General features: G+C 41.1%; 1 protein-coding gene across 2 annotated transcripts; it reads right to left on the bottom strand.

The window, feature by feature from the left end:
• Positions 1-226: 226 nt before the first annotated feature.
• CCDC28A (coiled-coil domain containing 28A) lies at positions 227-6,182 on the bottom strand. 2 transcript variants are annotated; one of them, XM_042895332.1, is made up of 5 exons: positions 5,718-6,182; positions 3,139-3,302; positions 2,600-2,754; positions 1,754-1,776; positions 227-751 (listed from the first exon to the last, which is right to left on the bottom strand). In XM_042895332.1, the coding sequence occupies exons 1-5, from the start codon at positions 5,873-5,875 to the stop codon at positions 697-699; spliced, it is 555 nt and encodes a 184-aa protein (XP_042751266.1). In that variant the 5' UTR covers positions 5,876-6,182; the 3' UTR covers positions 227-696. The 2 variants fall into 2 exon arrangements, with proteins under 2 accessions (XP_042751266.1, XP_042751267.1); XM_042895333.1 differs by lacking the exons at positions 227-751; positions 1,754-1,776 and having other exon boundaries at positions 2,714-2,801.
• Between the last annotated feature and the right edge of the window lie 11,445 nt (positions 6,183-17,627).

The raw sequence follows: 17,627 nt of genomic DNA, 5'->3' as shown, positions 1-17,627 counted from the left end.
AACAACTGCAAAATTACACATAAAAGATTTATTGAACAATGACCTTATTCTGAATGTGATGGAACTTAATTAAATTATATGTATTCTAGCATGCATGCTAGTTCTGTTTAGTGACAGAACTAATAATTATTCACAGTAATGAAAACAGTAAACCCTGAAAATATTCAGACCATGCAAGAATTCTTAACACAGCTGAATAGGTAACTTCTCCAAATAAAATCTTATATATTTTTAAAATGTCTTTATTCACAATAAAATCTCAGTGGCAGCACTGGTCAACAAAACACACTAAACATAGTGTGCAGATTGTCTATGTACTGATCAGAAAGGCAACAACAGGATTACCTTCATAAAATTTGGAGAAATGCTAATGAACTCATACATCATTTGCAACAATATGAACAATACAGCAGAATAAATTTAATTCTGTGTTTCCCAGTGTTTTCCTGTTAAATAAGGCAATGATATGAAGCACACCATCACAACAGCCTGCTTAAATCTCTAGAGACTGAGTCCTGATGTAATGCAGTACTCAAAGGAATGTGCAAAAGTAAACACCTGGCTTTGCACTTTGATTCTTCACTGTGTAAAGTAATAAATAATTAAAAGCTACCAATTCCAGATTCCAGTGGCAAGAAAAAAAACAAACACAAAAGAAAAGCTTATGCGAGAACCCAAACTGAGAAAGCAGTTTCTTCAGCCCGTGGTGCTATTTGGAATATCTTGAGCATCTGCTAAATGTAGTTTTTGGCTGAAGCGCGCCATTAAGGAACAACGTTTTCACATATAGATACAATATAAGATAACAACGTTACATTAAGATATGCTACACTTAGTCCTGTGACAGGCATACACCAGAACAGATTAATTCAATTCTACTGAGTTTTACATTAGCTTTCAACTGTTAATTTCCCTCACTGAGATTTAAGAATCACTTACCTCCAGCTTTAGCTGGCAGATGAATGGGGGATGGCAGATAAGTTTTATTACTATTGTGTGGTACTTCATTTCATTTGCAATGCTCATGAGATCTAGCCTTGTACAGCTTCTCACAGATACTGCACTGATATTCTCTGTATCTCAAGTCCCATTTAATGCAAACAAAGCATTGTAAAAATCAGAAGTAACTAGACTGAGTGCAACGCTCCTCACCTGTATGTATTCTCAGCTTACTGAAAACACAACTTCAAATACAAGCTAAGACAATTAGCTTTACCTTTTAATGGTCTAAGAGCATGCACTTGTTACCAAAGCTCATCTGGGTAATCAATGCAACTGTAGTCCAACTCCAGAAATAACAAATAAGGTTAGCCCAATGTTCACAGTAAGATCAGTGATAATGCTTCTATAGGGGATAAAAGAAAGAAGGAAAAAAAAGGTAATAGAATTCAGTCATCAGTGGGACAGAATGTTTCTGAATAATACAAAAGAATCATGATTGTGTGTGTGTTTGGTCCAGAGCTTCTCAGTGAAAAGACACTGCTGGCTTTGTCATCTACAATCAACACATTGTCTAAAGCGTTGAATTCTAGCTAAATAAATCACTATACAAAAAAAGTCCTGTAATTAAGTGTTAAAATCCAGTAACTTAGATATGGGAGGAACCTAAAATCCAAGCTACATTACGGTACTGATTTTGAAAAAGGGCCATTTTTGAAAAGATTTGTCTCCAAGACAGACACCAGTTACTCAAGAAATAGGCTGTAACTTATAGTTAATAATTATAATGCGCAGTATGTAAGGAAAAGGATACATAGATGAATTCAGTTCTTCCAGCTGCAAGATAAATATTACAATGATCAGAAATGGCATTTCAGATGCAATGGTGATGCTGATATAATGAAATAAATCTATTAAAACAACAATGGAAATCATTAATGGTTTGGGCTGAAATGGATTACTTTCTTGTACAAAACAGACCTGCGCTGAATTCTGTAACAACAGAACTAAATCCCAGAATGAAATTTAAATTCGCTTTTCTCAAGAAATTTTAACAATTGCAACAATAACATCTGAAATGTAGTTGTGAATAAGAATTACATTTTAGCAGTTAAGCATGCTACAGCAAGGAGAAAGTGAAAGTGTAGAATACATAGATCTGAGTTCCTTGCGTGACCTTCCACAGATGTAGGAGGAAGGAAAATGATCAGGAATCAGGAAAATGATCATCATTTCAAGGCCAGGTTGGATGGGGCCCTGGGCAGCCTGGTCTTGCATTAAATGGGGAGGTTGGTGGCCCTGCATGTGGCAGGGGGTTGGAGATTCGTGATCCTTGAGGTCCCTTCCAACCCCGGCCGTTCTGTGATTCTCCGATCCATAAGCAGTCCCTAAAGACACCTGCATCAGACAGTGGAACCAGAATGCTCCACTCACTAAATCAAGCAGTAGTCTACAAAAAGAACACCACAACATAGCATATTTTCTCAAAATGAAGTAAGTAAGGCTTGTGTCTTGATTTATTACAAAACTCTGTTTTCCTCAACTGTAAATTTCTTAGGCTATAGTCTACGCACAGAATCACTGTCCTTCCACTACTGTTCTATTCCTGAGCCTAAGTCTGGGGACCAAGTTCCGTGTCTCCTGCTTTCTCTGTACTTACATCTGATAGCAGCCTATCCAGATTGGAGTCACTGGCTAGTTTTCTTTTGTCTTCGGGGAGTTCTTCCAGCTCCCCATACAGCTCCAGATTGAGGCGGGCAAGTTTCTCCTGCATGCTCCGCACGTGCTCCATTTGCTCTATGGAACATTCATTTCCTAAGAGGACAAATGACAGCAGTAGAGAAAGGAACCCGAAAGAACAACTGGAAACGTGAAGTCAACAGCTTTTTACACTGGAGAAGATAAATCTGGTGTTCAAATTTATAAGCTTGTTTGCTTTCTAGATTATTTCCTCCTTTTTCACTACTGAAGCTTCTGTCATTCTGTCTGGTGTTATGGTGTCATGAATTTCTGACAGCCACTTAACAGCTTTTTTAGAGTATACATTTTACTGGTATGACCTATTAAGTTATGTTAAACTTGATTTCATATAGCAGAGGCTAATATTAAACCAGCAGTTTGTCCATATAGCACATTTATTTGCAACTGTTACCATCACGTAAAAGGCAACCGTTACATGTAGGCAATTCATGCACTTACCAAATGCTTGAAGTTTGCCAGAGTGGAAGTCATTCAGGAGGCTGAGCAGTCCCCTTTCCATTTCCTGGACATCTGACACATCTGTGAGGAACGAATGCTGGATTGGTGCTGCTTGTGCCCCTTTTGCTTCTCCTCCTGGAGCTTTAGCTTTCTCTTTTATTACTCTGAAGAAATGAAGTGGTTAAACAATAACATTACTTCCTGCTTTTACTTTCTTTGAGAATCTGAAACGTAGGATAATTTGACAACTGGGCTGTGAAATGAAAATACATATTTCAATTATTCCATTCAAATTAAAAAAGGGATCACAAGTTTGTACTGATAATAAAGAAAAAAATCACTGTCTTGATAGTTTGATACTGTAAAATAAGGATTTTTTTACAGTCTGCTTTCCTTTTAAAGGTAGAAAACATCAAAAAGGCACTCGTACATAATAGTCATCTTAACTTAAAGATTATATTGCAGCATAAACATAAATAAACATGCAATGAATATGGCAACTAAATGCAATTACCAATGAGAAGTGGCACATTCTGTCTCTAGATTGCATCCTATGCTAATGCAGTTCAGGTAGGAGGCTGTTTTCATCCCTCATTTGCCCATGCATGTGTGCACATAGCCTTTCTCTCACATTAGACTGAGTGTTTCTGCAGACTCAGGGTGAGCCAGTTCAGAATCTGAGTCATTCCTTCCCATGTTTTGAGAATAACAGCTTCTATGTATGTAAATGTCTATATTGCCTAGATGCTGAACGAGTGATGGTCCAATGGTTATCCATGCTGGTTCATCTCTGGGCAACATGTCACAGAATGGCCAGGGTTGGAAGGGACCTCAAGGATCATGAATCTCCAATCCCCTGCCACAAGCAGGGCCACCAACCATTTAATACTAGACCAGGCTGCCCAGGGCCCCATCCAACCTGGCCTTGAACACCTCCAGGGACAGGGCATCCACAACCTCTCTGGGCAGCCTGTTCCAGCACCTCACCGCTCTCGTAGAAAGATCTCAACTGAGGTTTACCTTTGGATATTTCTACTTCAGTTTCAGAGTTATAGAAATGTTTGTATGCCAGAAAGACCATCTATTTTTTCCAAATACATCTTAAGTTTAATACAATATAATACTACTCCCAGTAAAAATATTTCATTATATTCTTACAGATGAAATGAAAGTACCCCTATACCACTACTGTAGCAACAATCCATCCTCACTTCGCTTTGTCAATTACCATTCCCACTTGGAAAGTCTGAGAAATGGTGTGATTACTTAAGCACTGACATCTTCCAGAGCCTAGAAGCTATTTCCAAAGCAGGTAGAATCTCCAGCCCATACTACAAGAACCACATTGGTAGCACGTTCCAGAAGAGTGATTTGAAGAAGTAAATCAACAATAGTAGCATGTTTTCAGGAAATACAGCTGCTGAATTGTTGTATTATGTGATTAGTTCTTGCTTGAAGAACTATAATAGCTTTTAGATATTAGAGATAGGCGTGTATATGTTAATTATCTCATGGGTAATTTATGAATCTGTACTATCTGTGGAAATACAGTGGGCTCTGAATCATGTCATCTTTGAAGTGCTTATGATGGAAATATCCCCAGTGTTTCCTGGTGCTTACAGCTCAGTAAATCCCCCTGCCCCCGTCCAGCTAATATTTCACTTTAAAAATTTCACATTACTCATTAATCTACTGTTGCTGCCATGGCCAAGAAATGTATTTTTCTAACATGCAAGAAAATTAACACAGAATCACAGAATCACAGAATTGTAGGGGTTGGAAGGGACCTCCAGAGATCATTGAGTCCAACCCCCCTGCCAAAGCAGGTTCCCTACAGCAGGTCGCACAGGTAGGCATCCAGGCAGGTCTTGAACATCTCCAGAGAAGGAGACTCCACCACCTCCCTGTGCAGCCTGTTCCAGTGCTCCGTCACCTCACTGTAAAGAAGTTCTTGCGCACATTTGTGCAGAACACGCTCAAATGGAAATTCACACAGCATCAATAACACACAAATTATTCCAAAACTGTACTTTCCTAAAAACAAAATGCCTCTGTAAGCACGAGGCCTAAGTGCTACTGCTGTCTCTGACAGCTCCCCAAACAAGAGCATCTCCAAATTCCTATTCCAGCTCATCCTGTTCAACTCATGTCCTTCATTTCCTGCCCTACTACCCAGTTCCAATCTTGCAGTCATAAACACTTTTTTTGCTCCTCATACCTGTATGACTGGGGCTCTGCTATCTCCATAGTGATGTACATATTTACCAAATTTTTTCACCCAGTTCTTGTATCTGACCAATCACACCAGACTATCAGATCTCCAACTAAATAATTATCAGTGTGAGCATACGACATTACATAAAATTATAGAAAGTGTACAAGAGGAGCACGGCACAGCTTCCTCCTTTGTTTTTAATACAACAGCATAGTTATTTTTTCAATCTGCTTTGTTAAAGACACGATGGGTTATTTTCACAAGCCCGAACCTCTCGTTTCTCATTCCGTCAGCCTACACACCCTTAAGGCTGCCCTGCACTGGCAGGGCTGTGGATCGTTTCCATCAAGCCTGCAAGGCTTACCGTTTTAGCTTTGGTTTTTGCCCCGGCGGCTGTGGCGCGGGATTGGAGAAGGCGGTGCTTTTGCTGACCGGCACAGAGCTCTTCTTGGAGTTCGCAACCTGCACGGGGTGGGCGGTGGATGACTTGGGGCTTCTCCTCTTGATTTTCCTCTCTTCCATTTCCTCTGACTTACAGCCTGCAGACTGATTTCTTATCCTCCGAAAGGAAGGAAAACGAGGCACAGAAACATCACACTGCACCTCAACGGGGCTTTAGTCCCTTCAAAGCCGAGCAGTCGCTTATTTCTCCAAGCGGGATCCAACAGCCGGGCGCCGCTCCTCACGTGCAACAACACCTCCTCCAAAGCCCAGGGCAGGACGCATTTAGTCTCAGGCCAGCGCCGCACACCCCGCAGCGTCACTCCCGACTGCCTACAACCACCCCGAAGCACACAGCCCCACCAGCAGCCATCCCCGGCCACCGCTGACCGGCCGCCCCCCCCCCCCCCCCCCCCGCCCCGCTCCCTGCTGGCGGCTCCGCCCCCCCCCCCCCCGGGCCGCGCGCAGACCCTCGGCCCCCCCGGCCCTCACCCCGCCCCCACGGAAGCGGCGAGCTCGGCGCCAGGTCACGTGGCCGCGCGAGGCATCGTGGGAGCCCCGCCTCCTCCGTGGCGGGAAGGAGAACTACCGCTCCCAGAGTGGCCCGCGGCAGGAGCCCGCCAGCACCGGGTGGGGTGGGACGCGCTCCGAGCACGCGTGCGGGGGCTCTGCGCATGCGTGCAGGCGCGAGGCTTGCGAGGCGAGTGGAGCCCGGCGGCCGTTAGCGCAGCGGGTGTTGCGAGGGAGGGGTGGGAAGATCGTCAGTGCGGTGTGAGGAGAGCTGCGCTCGGGGCGTGCGGCTGTTCGTGCGCGAACGTCTGGCTGCGGGGTTGTCATCTACAGAAACAGAAGAACTGGAACGAGGTTATCTGTGCGCGCTTGGTGCTATCTCTCTGCTGTCGCTGCTGGGCTCTTGCCAATAGCAGGCTCTGTGCTCCTGGGGGCAGCATCGTTTCGCACTAGTCATGCCTTTACAGCCGGGCGAACTCGCCTTCCCGTCGCGTTCCTTTAGCTTTTAACATCAGTGACGCTCGATGGACGGGGAAGGTCCTTGCTCTGTCATGCAGCTCGATAGGCGCTCCCAGAGCAGTTACTGCGTGAACGTGAATGAAGGGGACCGTGTGGCTGCATTTAATTCGTGCTCTTCTATCTTCTCTGACCTCAGTTCCAACCTTACGTAGCTGTCCTACAGGACTTTAAGTATCAGGGCAGGTGACATTAGCACGGTGTGCCTGCTGCCCACGGGGTTCCTGAGTTCAGGTCCCAGAATCTGTTTCCTGGTGCTGCCTCCCTTGTAGAGGAGTTCAAACAGTGGCATTTCCAAGGTCTGCTTATCCCGTCAGGGCTCCCTGACATCGATGGCTTTGCTGAATGCTTTGCACATCCTTCATTGCTATGGTTTGCAGCCTGGCACTGTGACAGTAGGCTTTCTTCTAGAGAAACGAACTTAGCAGCTCATCTTTAAGTTATTTATCAACTTGAATGTCATCTGTTTGCGCTGAGATTTTGGTTTCTACCTAAGACATGTATTCTGTCTTAGAATACATACAGTAGAAAACATACTTAGAAAACATACAGTATGTTTTCTAGCCAAAACTCTCAGGCATTGTTTACACACCATCTCTGAAGGGTGGCAAAATCTGCACCACTTTGAGTGGAAACATTGCCCGGTGTCTGCTGGTGTTTGCAACGGTGTGTCTCAAAGCTATTGGGAAGCTTGACAAGTGCGTAGGTAAGATGTATCCCTGCATCTGTCTCGACTTCATTATCAAAAAAACTGGTTCTGTGGTTGTGCACTGATACTGAACCTTCTTCTAGGTCTTGAATTTGTTTTGAGGCACCAGTAGCTATAATAGAGCCTCAGCAAGGCTTCCACTGGACGTTGCAGTTGTGAGATTCAGTGGCCACTTTGAGTCTCAGGAGTGGTGCTGCCAAAGGGAGGTTGCATTTGCAGTGACTGCCAGATGAAGGACAGGAACCAAAGGTCGTCTGGAGGCAATTCTGTAGTAGTAGTTCCTGAGTAGCTGCATACCGTTTGGATTTGAGATGCTGAATCAGCTCTGATATATTTTCAACAGTTTTGTTGCAAGAGATCTGAATCAGAGATTATTGCTGATAAACTGGAAGTTTACTAATGGAAATGCTGTCTAGGGGGTTTTACATGAAAGCTACATGTCTCATAGGAAAAAAAAGCACGCATGAAAAGAAAGAAGGTCTGTAACACTGCAGATACATTAAATAAAAATGTAGTGGTGCAAGACTTAAGGGAAAGGTAGAAAAGCACAAACGTTTACTATCTTTTTGATTCCTTAACAAAAAAGGCTTCCAATATCTGGCTTGGCGTACACGGCAGGAATACAAGAGCTGGCAAAACTCACGTAGGCAGTAATCCAATCATCAGCTCTCTGTTTATGAGGATTACAGAGAATAGAAAAAGCAAGTTCTGCGAATACATTTTTGTAAGTATTTGGGAGATTTGTGTAAGGTAAATACTGTTTCAGTAAAGTAACTTCCAAAGAGTTTGTGTTCCTTCCTCTCATTTCTTATGTGGTACGTAAGCAAGTAAATGTACCCTCCTTGCAGTTTGTGTAGAGAGGGATTTTTTTCTCCTGTGATTAATGATGTTCTGTGTGTACAGAATGAGGCAAAGAGGCTCGACTATGACACTGCAGGATGACTAGGTATTCCTTATTTCTTCCAAAGCAGTTGAAATAGAATGTATTCTGGATTATTTATTTTTAATAAAAGGGATTTCTACATCTCAAATATGAACATTTTTTTAAAAATTACTTCTATATATTCAGAAACCATTTGGGTTCCGCTGTCAAACTTATTGCAATTTAATCTCTCATTATGAGGGATCAAGTACTTACGTAGCTATTCTTAAAAACACGGTGTATACGGTGTAGAAATTCCTTCGGACACCCCAGGAATGACCCACAAATTTTAGTATGCAGGTAATGTTTCACTTCAAGTACATTTGTTATCACTGCTCCATACATTACACTAGAATTGTTATTAAAATGTCTGTTCTTCACTTCTGTGTCTCGTTTATTGAAGCCTACAGGGGCACGTAATCTGGAAGGCATCAGACTTTATTTGATGTTCTCATAGTGGAAGCAATTTTATAGTGAATAATTAATTTCTAATAAAAGATAATAAGTTCTGAGCAAAAAATCAAAGATAGTATTGTCTTGAATTGTTACTAAAAACCCGATTGCAGATAACACTGTTACCTGAAATCAAATAAAGATATCACACCTGAACCAGGATTGGGTGAAAAGCATGTTTTGGATTATCTCCATTTAGCTGAGCTTTTGCATAATTTTGTATTTTAGTAATGATTCACAGTTTAGAAAATGCTTTTTTTTTTTTTCTTTTTTTTTTTCCCTCTTCCTTTACAATGTTGGTTTTGCTTTTTTCCCTGGCAACACCAGCAAGCATTGCAGTGGTAGCGTTTGTGTATACTTACTAACTGAAGCGATGCAAAGGTGAATGTTTTAATAGGAACAATTTTCATGTTAAAGAAGCAAATAAAAAAGTTCATGGAATCTGAGTTTATTTACATGTATATCTCCTTGCAAACTAGAGGCCTACCTTTGAAGATGCTTTGAAGAAGAACTTCAAAGGAAAAGGTCCGTGTTTTGTTTTGAGATATGCATGCAAATGAAATCATACTCTCCTTTCTGAAAGCCCTATGCAGTTAACATGAGGTGGTGAGTACGTTCTAGACGCTTCCAAAAGAGTGATGAAAGCATGTTGTTCTTTGGCTTATATAATTCATCTTAGATGTATTTCACAGGGTGGTACCTTATACTCTTAGAAGCCTGACACTGCTGTAGTGTCGCCTTCCAAAAAACCCACAAAAACCACACTGTGGGACATAACCTCTTCATGTGAGAGGAAGCACTTCTTTCTTTCTTTTCTTTTCTTACAGCGAGCAGCATAACAAACTGTGTTTAAAAACCATTTGGATGTGGTGCTCAGGGACATGATTTAGCAGAGGGTTGTTAGGTAGTATGATTAGGTTGCGGTTGGACTCGATGATCTTTAAGGTCTTTTCCAACCTCAGCAATTCTATGATTCTATTTATCAGCCAACTGTGTGCAGAAAAGGCAGTAAAATTAAAATGATATACAAAGAAAATGAATTAACATTGGAAATAGCATGGATGTAGAACTGTGTGGGTTAGGCACACAGTGTCTTGCAGAATGGTGATACACCCTGTAGAAATGTCACTGAAAAAGTGTCAACCTGTGTTTTTGTATTCTTTCTCTCTTCACACTATGATTTGGCTATTTAAATGAATGGTTACGAGAGCAGAGAAATATTTAGATTTCTGTGTTATTACTTATCAGTCCCTGCATCTCAAACATGAGTAGTCCCTCTGAAGTCAGTATTGTTACGTAAGGGAATGAGTAGCATAACAAATCCACCGCTATTATGTGTGTATCCAATGTTAGCTTACTGCAAGAAAATCAATACTTACTTACCAAAGCATCAAATGTGTGACCTGTTTAGAAACAGCAGAAGTCTAATGCTGGAATGTACATGTTGTATAAACAACCTCCTTGGGTCAGCAGCATAGTGATTCATGTAGCTACAATGGAGTAACAAGGGGAGAAGGGAGGCAAACAGAAGACACTTGCAGAACTGTTCTGAAAGCACAATCTTCTAGGTTATGGGTAAGTCTGCCTCTGAGGCTCTGTGCTTTTTTTGTTCCAGTTTGCCCCAGTGTCCTAGTAAATAAGTAAGCCAACCTCTTTAGCTCCATGCCAACGTTCTCCCAGGATTTCCTTAGGAAGTTTTGTTCCAGCCTTCCTCACTTCTGGAGCTATCTGCTTGAGTTGTGCCCCAGTCCCTTCTCTTTGTCTAAATAAATCCTCCATTCTCTCCAGTCCTGCTCTGGCCCCTTGCTTGAAGGGAGTTCCTCAAAGACTGAGGTGATCTCCCTAGGATCTAGGAATTCCCTGGGAATGGAAGTTGATTCTGCTCATGCTGGCAGCTTTGATGAATGCCATCAACCATAAAGGCAGCTCTGCTGGTCAGAGCAGAGGTCCATATGGCATCCTAACTCCAAAGCAGCCATTTGCAGGTACCTGCAGAAAAGCTGGCAGGCATATATGCTATTGCCTCTGAATGCTTGTTGGTCCTCAACATGTTTGTGGTTGAGGACGCTAGGGCTCTTAGAGGCTTGAATGGCTCTGGCCAGCCCCCCTGTGACCCTCCGACCTGCTGCTCATGGTGCCAGAAGCCCCATTTCAGCACATCCTCCAGGGATGGGGCATCCACAGCCTCCTTGGGCAACCTGTCTCCAGCTCTGTCTCCTGCTGCTCCTCGCTGGACACCCTGGTTCAGGGCTTGCTGTGCTTGGGGCTGTTGGTGGACACTGTTATGGGCACCTGGTGCTGCTGACCATGCTCAGAAACAGTCGGATGGTTCCCCATTGCTTCTGGGGATCAGATGGGCCTTACTGCTCTCTGACACTAGCCTACACTGCTCTTCTCTGAATCAGTAGATGATATTGCCTTTTCAAATTGCAAACAAATAACAATATTTGATTAGGGAATTATTGATATCTTTTATAGATATAGGCTTGGCCACAAAATTTAATCTTCCTACTCAGCCTTGGATTTATACAGAAAGGTGTAGAGGAGATAGTCTTTACTTATCCTAAACTTGATTATGTGGGAGACGGATCCAGCAGTGGCATGTGGTAACATCATAATGCTATTCCCAGTTATTTTGGGATTTATGTGACTCTTAGATTGTTCAGAAGAAAGGATTCATAATATTTGGTTCCAAGGTTGCACACACAGTGGTTTTTGACTAAACATCATCAGATGTCCACATTCCAGTTCCATTCATCTTATACTTTAACCTGTCCACCTCAGAAGACTCCAGTTTTCCCAGCTATGTCTTCTGAGCAACTAAAGTCTATCCTCCTTTCAGAACACTGGAAGTTTTCCTCTGCTATTTTCATTTGTGGAAACTTTCCCTCATACTCTCCAGGCCTTGTGTCCCAATGGTCTCAGCAATTTTTTTTAAAGAGTTCCCTGAGCCTCTGGAAAATCTCAGCTTTCTTTCCCAGGACCCCTCTGTTCCTGAATAGGAACAACTGTCTACTGCCTAACTCAAACAGTAAGTTGTCTTCCTTGAAGTTAAAGAGGTTTTTTTTTGATTGCTAAAGATAACCAAAAGTGGTCCTAAATATACCAAAAACGTGATTGCTAGTGAAATTTTCTTGCCTGTGGCATTCATAAAGGAAAGCATCAACAAATAACACTCCATTCTATGTTTTAAACAGATAAAAATGAAAGAAGGTGACAAATCTATTTGGTGCTACTGTTCTTACTACTGGAATCATTGGAGCAGGAGTGGGAGACTGAAGAGAAGAAAAAGAGACTGCTAACATTCTTTCCATATTGCATTTGTTAAAATATCTTAGGAAGAAAAAAAAAAAAAAAAGCCTAGAAACTAATGGTGGGCTCCAGAGTCTTGAAATTCCCTGGTAACTTCTCAGTCCTGTTCGGTGGTTTCCCATCGATGATGCTAATGTAGGTATTAGGTCAGTTCCTTCATTACCTCGAATGCAAGAGGTCTCTGCAGAGGATCTAGCAGTCTGATGCTAGCTGATGATGCAGGTAGGTGGCAATATAGTATATCTTTGAGGAGGAGGAGAAGCTGTGCTGTTTCCTTCTCTTATATGCCTGGAAAATCGTATTGGAAAAGAAAATGTTATTTAATACGTTCCCTGGCTAGTCTGGATTTAATATTCGTAGAATTGTGGAAATAGCTGCTGGGAAGTAACTCTTGAGGTCACAGCACCATAGGATAGGGAAAGGTTCTCAACAGATCTCCAAGTCAGAGTGGAGGCTTTGAGCTCACACTGGTAGCCCAGGGTTTTATCCAAGCCTGTCTTGAAATTGTCCAAGGATGAAAGTTGTACACATGTTCTGTAGCGCAGCCTCCCGCTCAGACCACAGCTATTGACACATCACATCTGTTACAGTTTTGTCTTGAAACCTTCAGTGATGGAGATTCCACCACCTCTATGGATAACTTGTCCCAGTACTGCACTATAGCTCTAGTGAAGACGTTTTTCCTTAGCCAACATTGACTTGATCACCTTCTGGATATATATCACAAAGTAATTGTTAGTTACGTAAAAACATACTTATTTTATACATCATCTACTTTTGTTCAGTGGATATGGAAGCTATTGTACATCCACATTTGCTTTTCTGTAGGTATTTGGTTTAAATATTTGTAGCATGTGTTAAGATCCTCTGAGGCAAAAGCAATTTGGGACTGTAAATTAGTTGCTCAAGTATTAATGCTCACTAATACTCCAGCTGGAAAGGAGAAAGTCTCTCATTTGTTGTAATAGCACAACCAGTACCAGATAAGGCTGTGAGGGAAGGAAATGTTGTAGAAAGAAAGCAGGTAAGAAAAATACTTTTTGCACAAGAAGATTGCTAATCTCCATCTCTTTCCCTGCCTTGGGCAGTGCTTGCTGACTTTTTAAAGTACTCGAACTTTACAATTAACTGATTCCATCTACCAAACTGTTTCCACATTTACTAATTCAATCATAAATAGACTTCCACACAGGAATCAAATGGCTTGTTGATAGACTTGTGAAAAAAGCTTGGAAATGCTTGCATGTTAAATTTTAGATGAGGATGAATTTCATATGTGCTTCTGAAATAAAATAAGTTTTGGGTAAGTCCTTTGTCCTTGGGCAACTTGCTGGATTGGTTTTGCAATTTCACTACTGATTTTAAATGTAACAATGTTCACAATTACTCCAAGATCAGCGACATGGAATCTACAGAATCCCACCAAGGTCAGAAAAACTGAACTCTTATAAATCAAAATAGGAAGTAAATTCTGGAAACGGGAACAGATCAGAAAATGTGGGAAGAAGGCTTTTCTTGTATACAACTGGGGACTTAGTGCAGGCTGTGCTTTCTGATATATATAATAGAAATGATATGTGATAGGAATTGTTGCATTTTTGTTTAACCTAAAATTCGTAACATCTGCCCTTTGCAGGCACCTGCTCTTTCCCCCTTTTAAATATTGAAATATTGTTTAAATATTGAATGTGGTTTATGATTAATTCAGTACAGCAAGATGGAACGTGCAGGTCATATCACAAGAACATGTCATCTTTTGTTTTCTGCAGCCTGCTTTTTGAACTGTTCAGTAATTTATCATGATGATTATAATGGAGCAAGACATTGCAGCAAAAGAAACCAGTCAAGGTAGCAATTGAAATAAAATACTCACTCCATTGTTTTAATAGCTTGGCTAAGAGCCTACAAAAATGTTTTATTTTCTTTCCCATTGTTTACACTTACTGACAGTAGGATAGACTACTGCTCTATGAACAGAGCAGTGTTGCTGGTACGGTGTTGTCGCCTGCCCCTGAGCAATTCTGCTAGTACAGCATAACTCAGGGATGCTGAGGAAGGTCCTGTAAGTGCAATTTAACTTTTCAAAGCTATTTCAGCCTCAGCTCTAGTGTGCACAAACGAAGGATTATGGTTGTAGTCATCTGACCACACCGCTGAATCTTCAGCTATGGCCAATAATCCCAATGGTACCAAACTCAGGGAGTGCGCAAAGGTTGCTCTTATCACAAAGATCATGAAACAGATGGATACAGGACAAAAGAGAAAAAGGAAAGGAAATAATTAGACAATCTGGATGTGTGTGATCCAACATCCTAAGTTTAAAGACAGCAACAAGCAATTTTTTTGGTTCTGCAGGCACCATGGGCAGGGTAAGTAAGCTGCAGGAAAAAAAAAATGTAGGCTAGTTTGTTGACACTCTTTGGATTAAAGGAAAAAATAGGTGAAGTTATTGTTTTATTCTGGAGTCACAATTTTTTTTTTTTTTAATGGTAAATTCCATGTGCAAAATGACAGGCCTGACTTACAAACTTTGATTCAACTCAAGAAAATCCAGTTTCTATCTGAGATTTGTGAAGATTTTGCCTGCAAAGAACTGTGACAGCAAGAAGGTAGACTTCTTTTATTGAATGTGCTAAGAGTGTGAAATTTCACTTCCAAGCTCAGATTATTATCTTAAGATCAAAGTAGGACAATGAGTTGTTCACAGTCTGCAGAATTTCCTGGTCAGATGTGTAGTTGGCCTCAAGTCGCTTCTTTGTGTTGCTTGTTAAAAGGAGCTCTCTTCCCCCTCTATAGCTTGCCAGCTCCAGATAAATACGACCACCATGTCTTAAAAGCATTGAATGACTATTTTTTTCCAGGCTAGAAGACATATTACTGAGAAGCTCTGCTAACTATGTGAAATCTTCTCCCAGACAGATGATGGAAGTCATGTTTGTAATTTCAGACTCTGTTTTCTTAGATATACACAAATGCAGAACTAAAAATAAACATCTCATCCTCAAGAGAATACACATAGAAGTATTTGTATAGAAAACTGTTTCTAAGCAGTGCATACACCACACAATGTAGTGTGTATATAGAGTATACTAGAGTTTTCTTTTTAATGTTATTTTGCTCCAGTAACTGCAATTAGGAAAGAAGTTGAAGATTTAAAGCATTGTCCTTTGCATTGGAAGTACCAAGCAAAAATAGCAACAAGGGGTCTCAGGTCCAAATTGATCACCTGTGATGTGTGTGCTGTATTCCTGTGTAACAGATGACCTGTGTCACAAAATGATTGAGAGTGAACGCATGATTGAATATCATGGCTGTGAGAGTAGCACTATTCCATTAATGTACGTAGCCTAATGACAGAATCACAGAATTGTAGGGGTTGGAAGGGACCTCCAGAGATCATCAAGTCCAACCCCCCTGCCAAAGCAGGTTCCCTACAGTAGGTCGCACAGGTAGGCATCCAGGCAGGTCTTGAACATCTCCAGAGAAGGAGACTCCACCACCTCCCTGGGCAGCCTGTTCCAGTGCTCCGTCACCTCACTGTAAAGAAGTTCTTGTGCACATTTGTGCAGAACTTCCTATGCTGCAGTTTCCAGCCGTTTCCCCTTGTCCTGTCTCCACTCACCACTGAAAACAGTCTGGCCTCACCATTCTGCCCCCCAAATAGTTAATTAGAGTATGGTAAGGGACTTATTAAACTAAGGTTTTAAGATTTTCTTGAATTTATCTTAGCAGAGTAATAAGTTTAAGTGAAAACTTACAAAGTGCCTTAAGAACAGCTACATAGAAATGTAGGTTACTTGTAAGTTACAGTCCTCCGAGTAAAATAACTCGCTCTACATATTTACAGGTTTTAGTTGTGGGTCACAATAACTGGTGATCCAAACTGTACTTACAACTGTCATTAAATATAAAGCATAGAAAAGCTATCTGGGGAACCAAAAAGTGGCATCATTGTGAAAGAGTGTTTAGATTTTTTTTCTCTGCGCATACAACCAAGGATTAAATTTGCAAACATTTTTGAAAGAAACCATAAGGGAGTCTTCTGCATGGAGGCTCAAAAGCAAGCAACCATCTTCATTTTATTTTTTTTTTCCCCCTTTCTAAACAAGTTATTTCTTGGGCTGAACTTCTTTAACACTTTCTTTCACTTTACTTTTAAGAAAAGCTGAACGGAACTTTGTAAGGTATATTTCAACGCATTTAAAAGTTGTTTCCAGTGTTATTAAGCCAAGTGTTTCTATATTGATTTATTTTTTTCTTGAGCTAACTAAAAAATGATTTTGCCAGAAATGCCTGAAAGATGGCATATTCATAGTCCTCTGAGGAATACGTACTCTGCCAAGTTTGAAAATGCTTGGAACAGAAAGGTCTCAGTGAATCTTGCAGGCTGTGCCACGTTTTGGTACTGATTTATGAGCGACATGCCGATGTTTAGCTTTACAGTTTGTCTGATAAATGCAGTGAAAGAAACACAGCTGCATTTATTACACTAATTGCATAATCACATCTTTGATGCCCACAAACTTTTGGGAATATTCAGATGGTATATTCTAAAAATCCTAATTTCCCTTACTTTCCCTAATGCTAACACCTTCAATTTATTTTTAATTTAATGTAAGCTGTTGTTTGTACAAATGGGAAATTTGAATAATAATGTTTCTGCAGTATCTGTAATTCAGATCCTTTATACATGTTATAAAGCAGAGCTACAACAACCACGCAGTGGTAAAATATACAAATGTGCCAGTAAAGGTATGGAGGTGTATAGCTCCTCAACTGCTACTCCAGGTAGAGTAGCCTTTCTGGGTAACCTTAAAATAGTTTTTCCCTTACTGTCATTCTTCCAGATGATTATTTTGGAATTTTAAAGTATTTCATTAGTCTTTATTTATTGATAGCAGGCAGTCTCAGAGACTAACTGGGGATGTGTGGGTGGTTGGACTGGATGATCTTAGAGGTCTTTTCCCACCTTGGTGATTCTATAATATAAGCAGAAACACTGAACTTTGCGGCACAACACACTGAGCTTCATCCCAGCCAGCCATAAGGTGGGGGAAGTTATGCAGAAGTGGTGCATATGACTGTGCTCACTTGCAAGGAAGGGAGTTGGAAAATCTGCACTGGCTGATAGGCGGTTTAGCAGACTCTGCCTTTTTTCAGTGACCAAAGCCAGTGTTTTATTTATGAGGCCACTGCAGAGCATCAAAAATCATTTGTGGCTCACTGGCATACATTGATCTCTATTCATGAATTAAAGCAAAGCAAGGCTGCGTATTTTTTCAGAAAGTATTATAGGCACAGTCAAAACTAGGACAAGTGGGAATGTCTTCATATTCTCCCAGGGGAGGTTCAAGTTGAATCCTGGAAAGAATTTAGTCTCAGAAAGAGAGGCAAGGCATTGGAATGGGCTG

This window comes from Lagopus leucura, unplaced genomic scaffold, assembly GCF_019238085.1.
Source record: "Lagopus leucura isolate 7727_CA_CO unplaced genomic scaffold, USGS_WTPT01 Super-Scaffold_73, whole genome shotgun sequence".
NCBI lineage: Eukaryota > Metazoa > Chordata > Aves > Galliformes > Phasianidae > Lagopus > Lagopus leucura.
This window is presented reverse-complemented; position numbering and strand designations above follow the sequence as displayed.

Excerpts from the sequence above, each read along its gene's own strand:
- CCDC28A (XM_042895332.1), bottom strand. The coding sequence starts at position 5,875 with ATGGAAGAGAGGAAAATCAAGAGGAGAAGCCCCAAGTCATCCACCGCC. Across the intron at positions 3,303-5,717 it reads CAAAAACCAAAGCTAAAACG|AGTAATAAAAGAGAAAGCTA; the intron begins GTAAGCCTTGCA and ends TCATTTCTTCAG. Across the intron at positions 752-1,753 it reads GAAGAACTGAATTCATCTAT|CCAAAAACTACATTTAGCAG; the intron begins GTATCCTTTTCC and ends GGCGCGCTTCAG.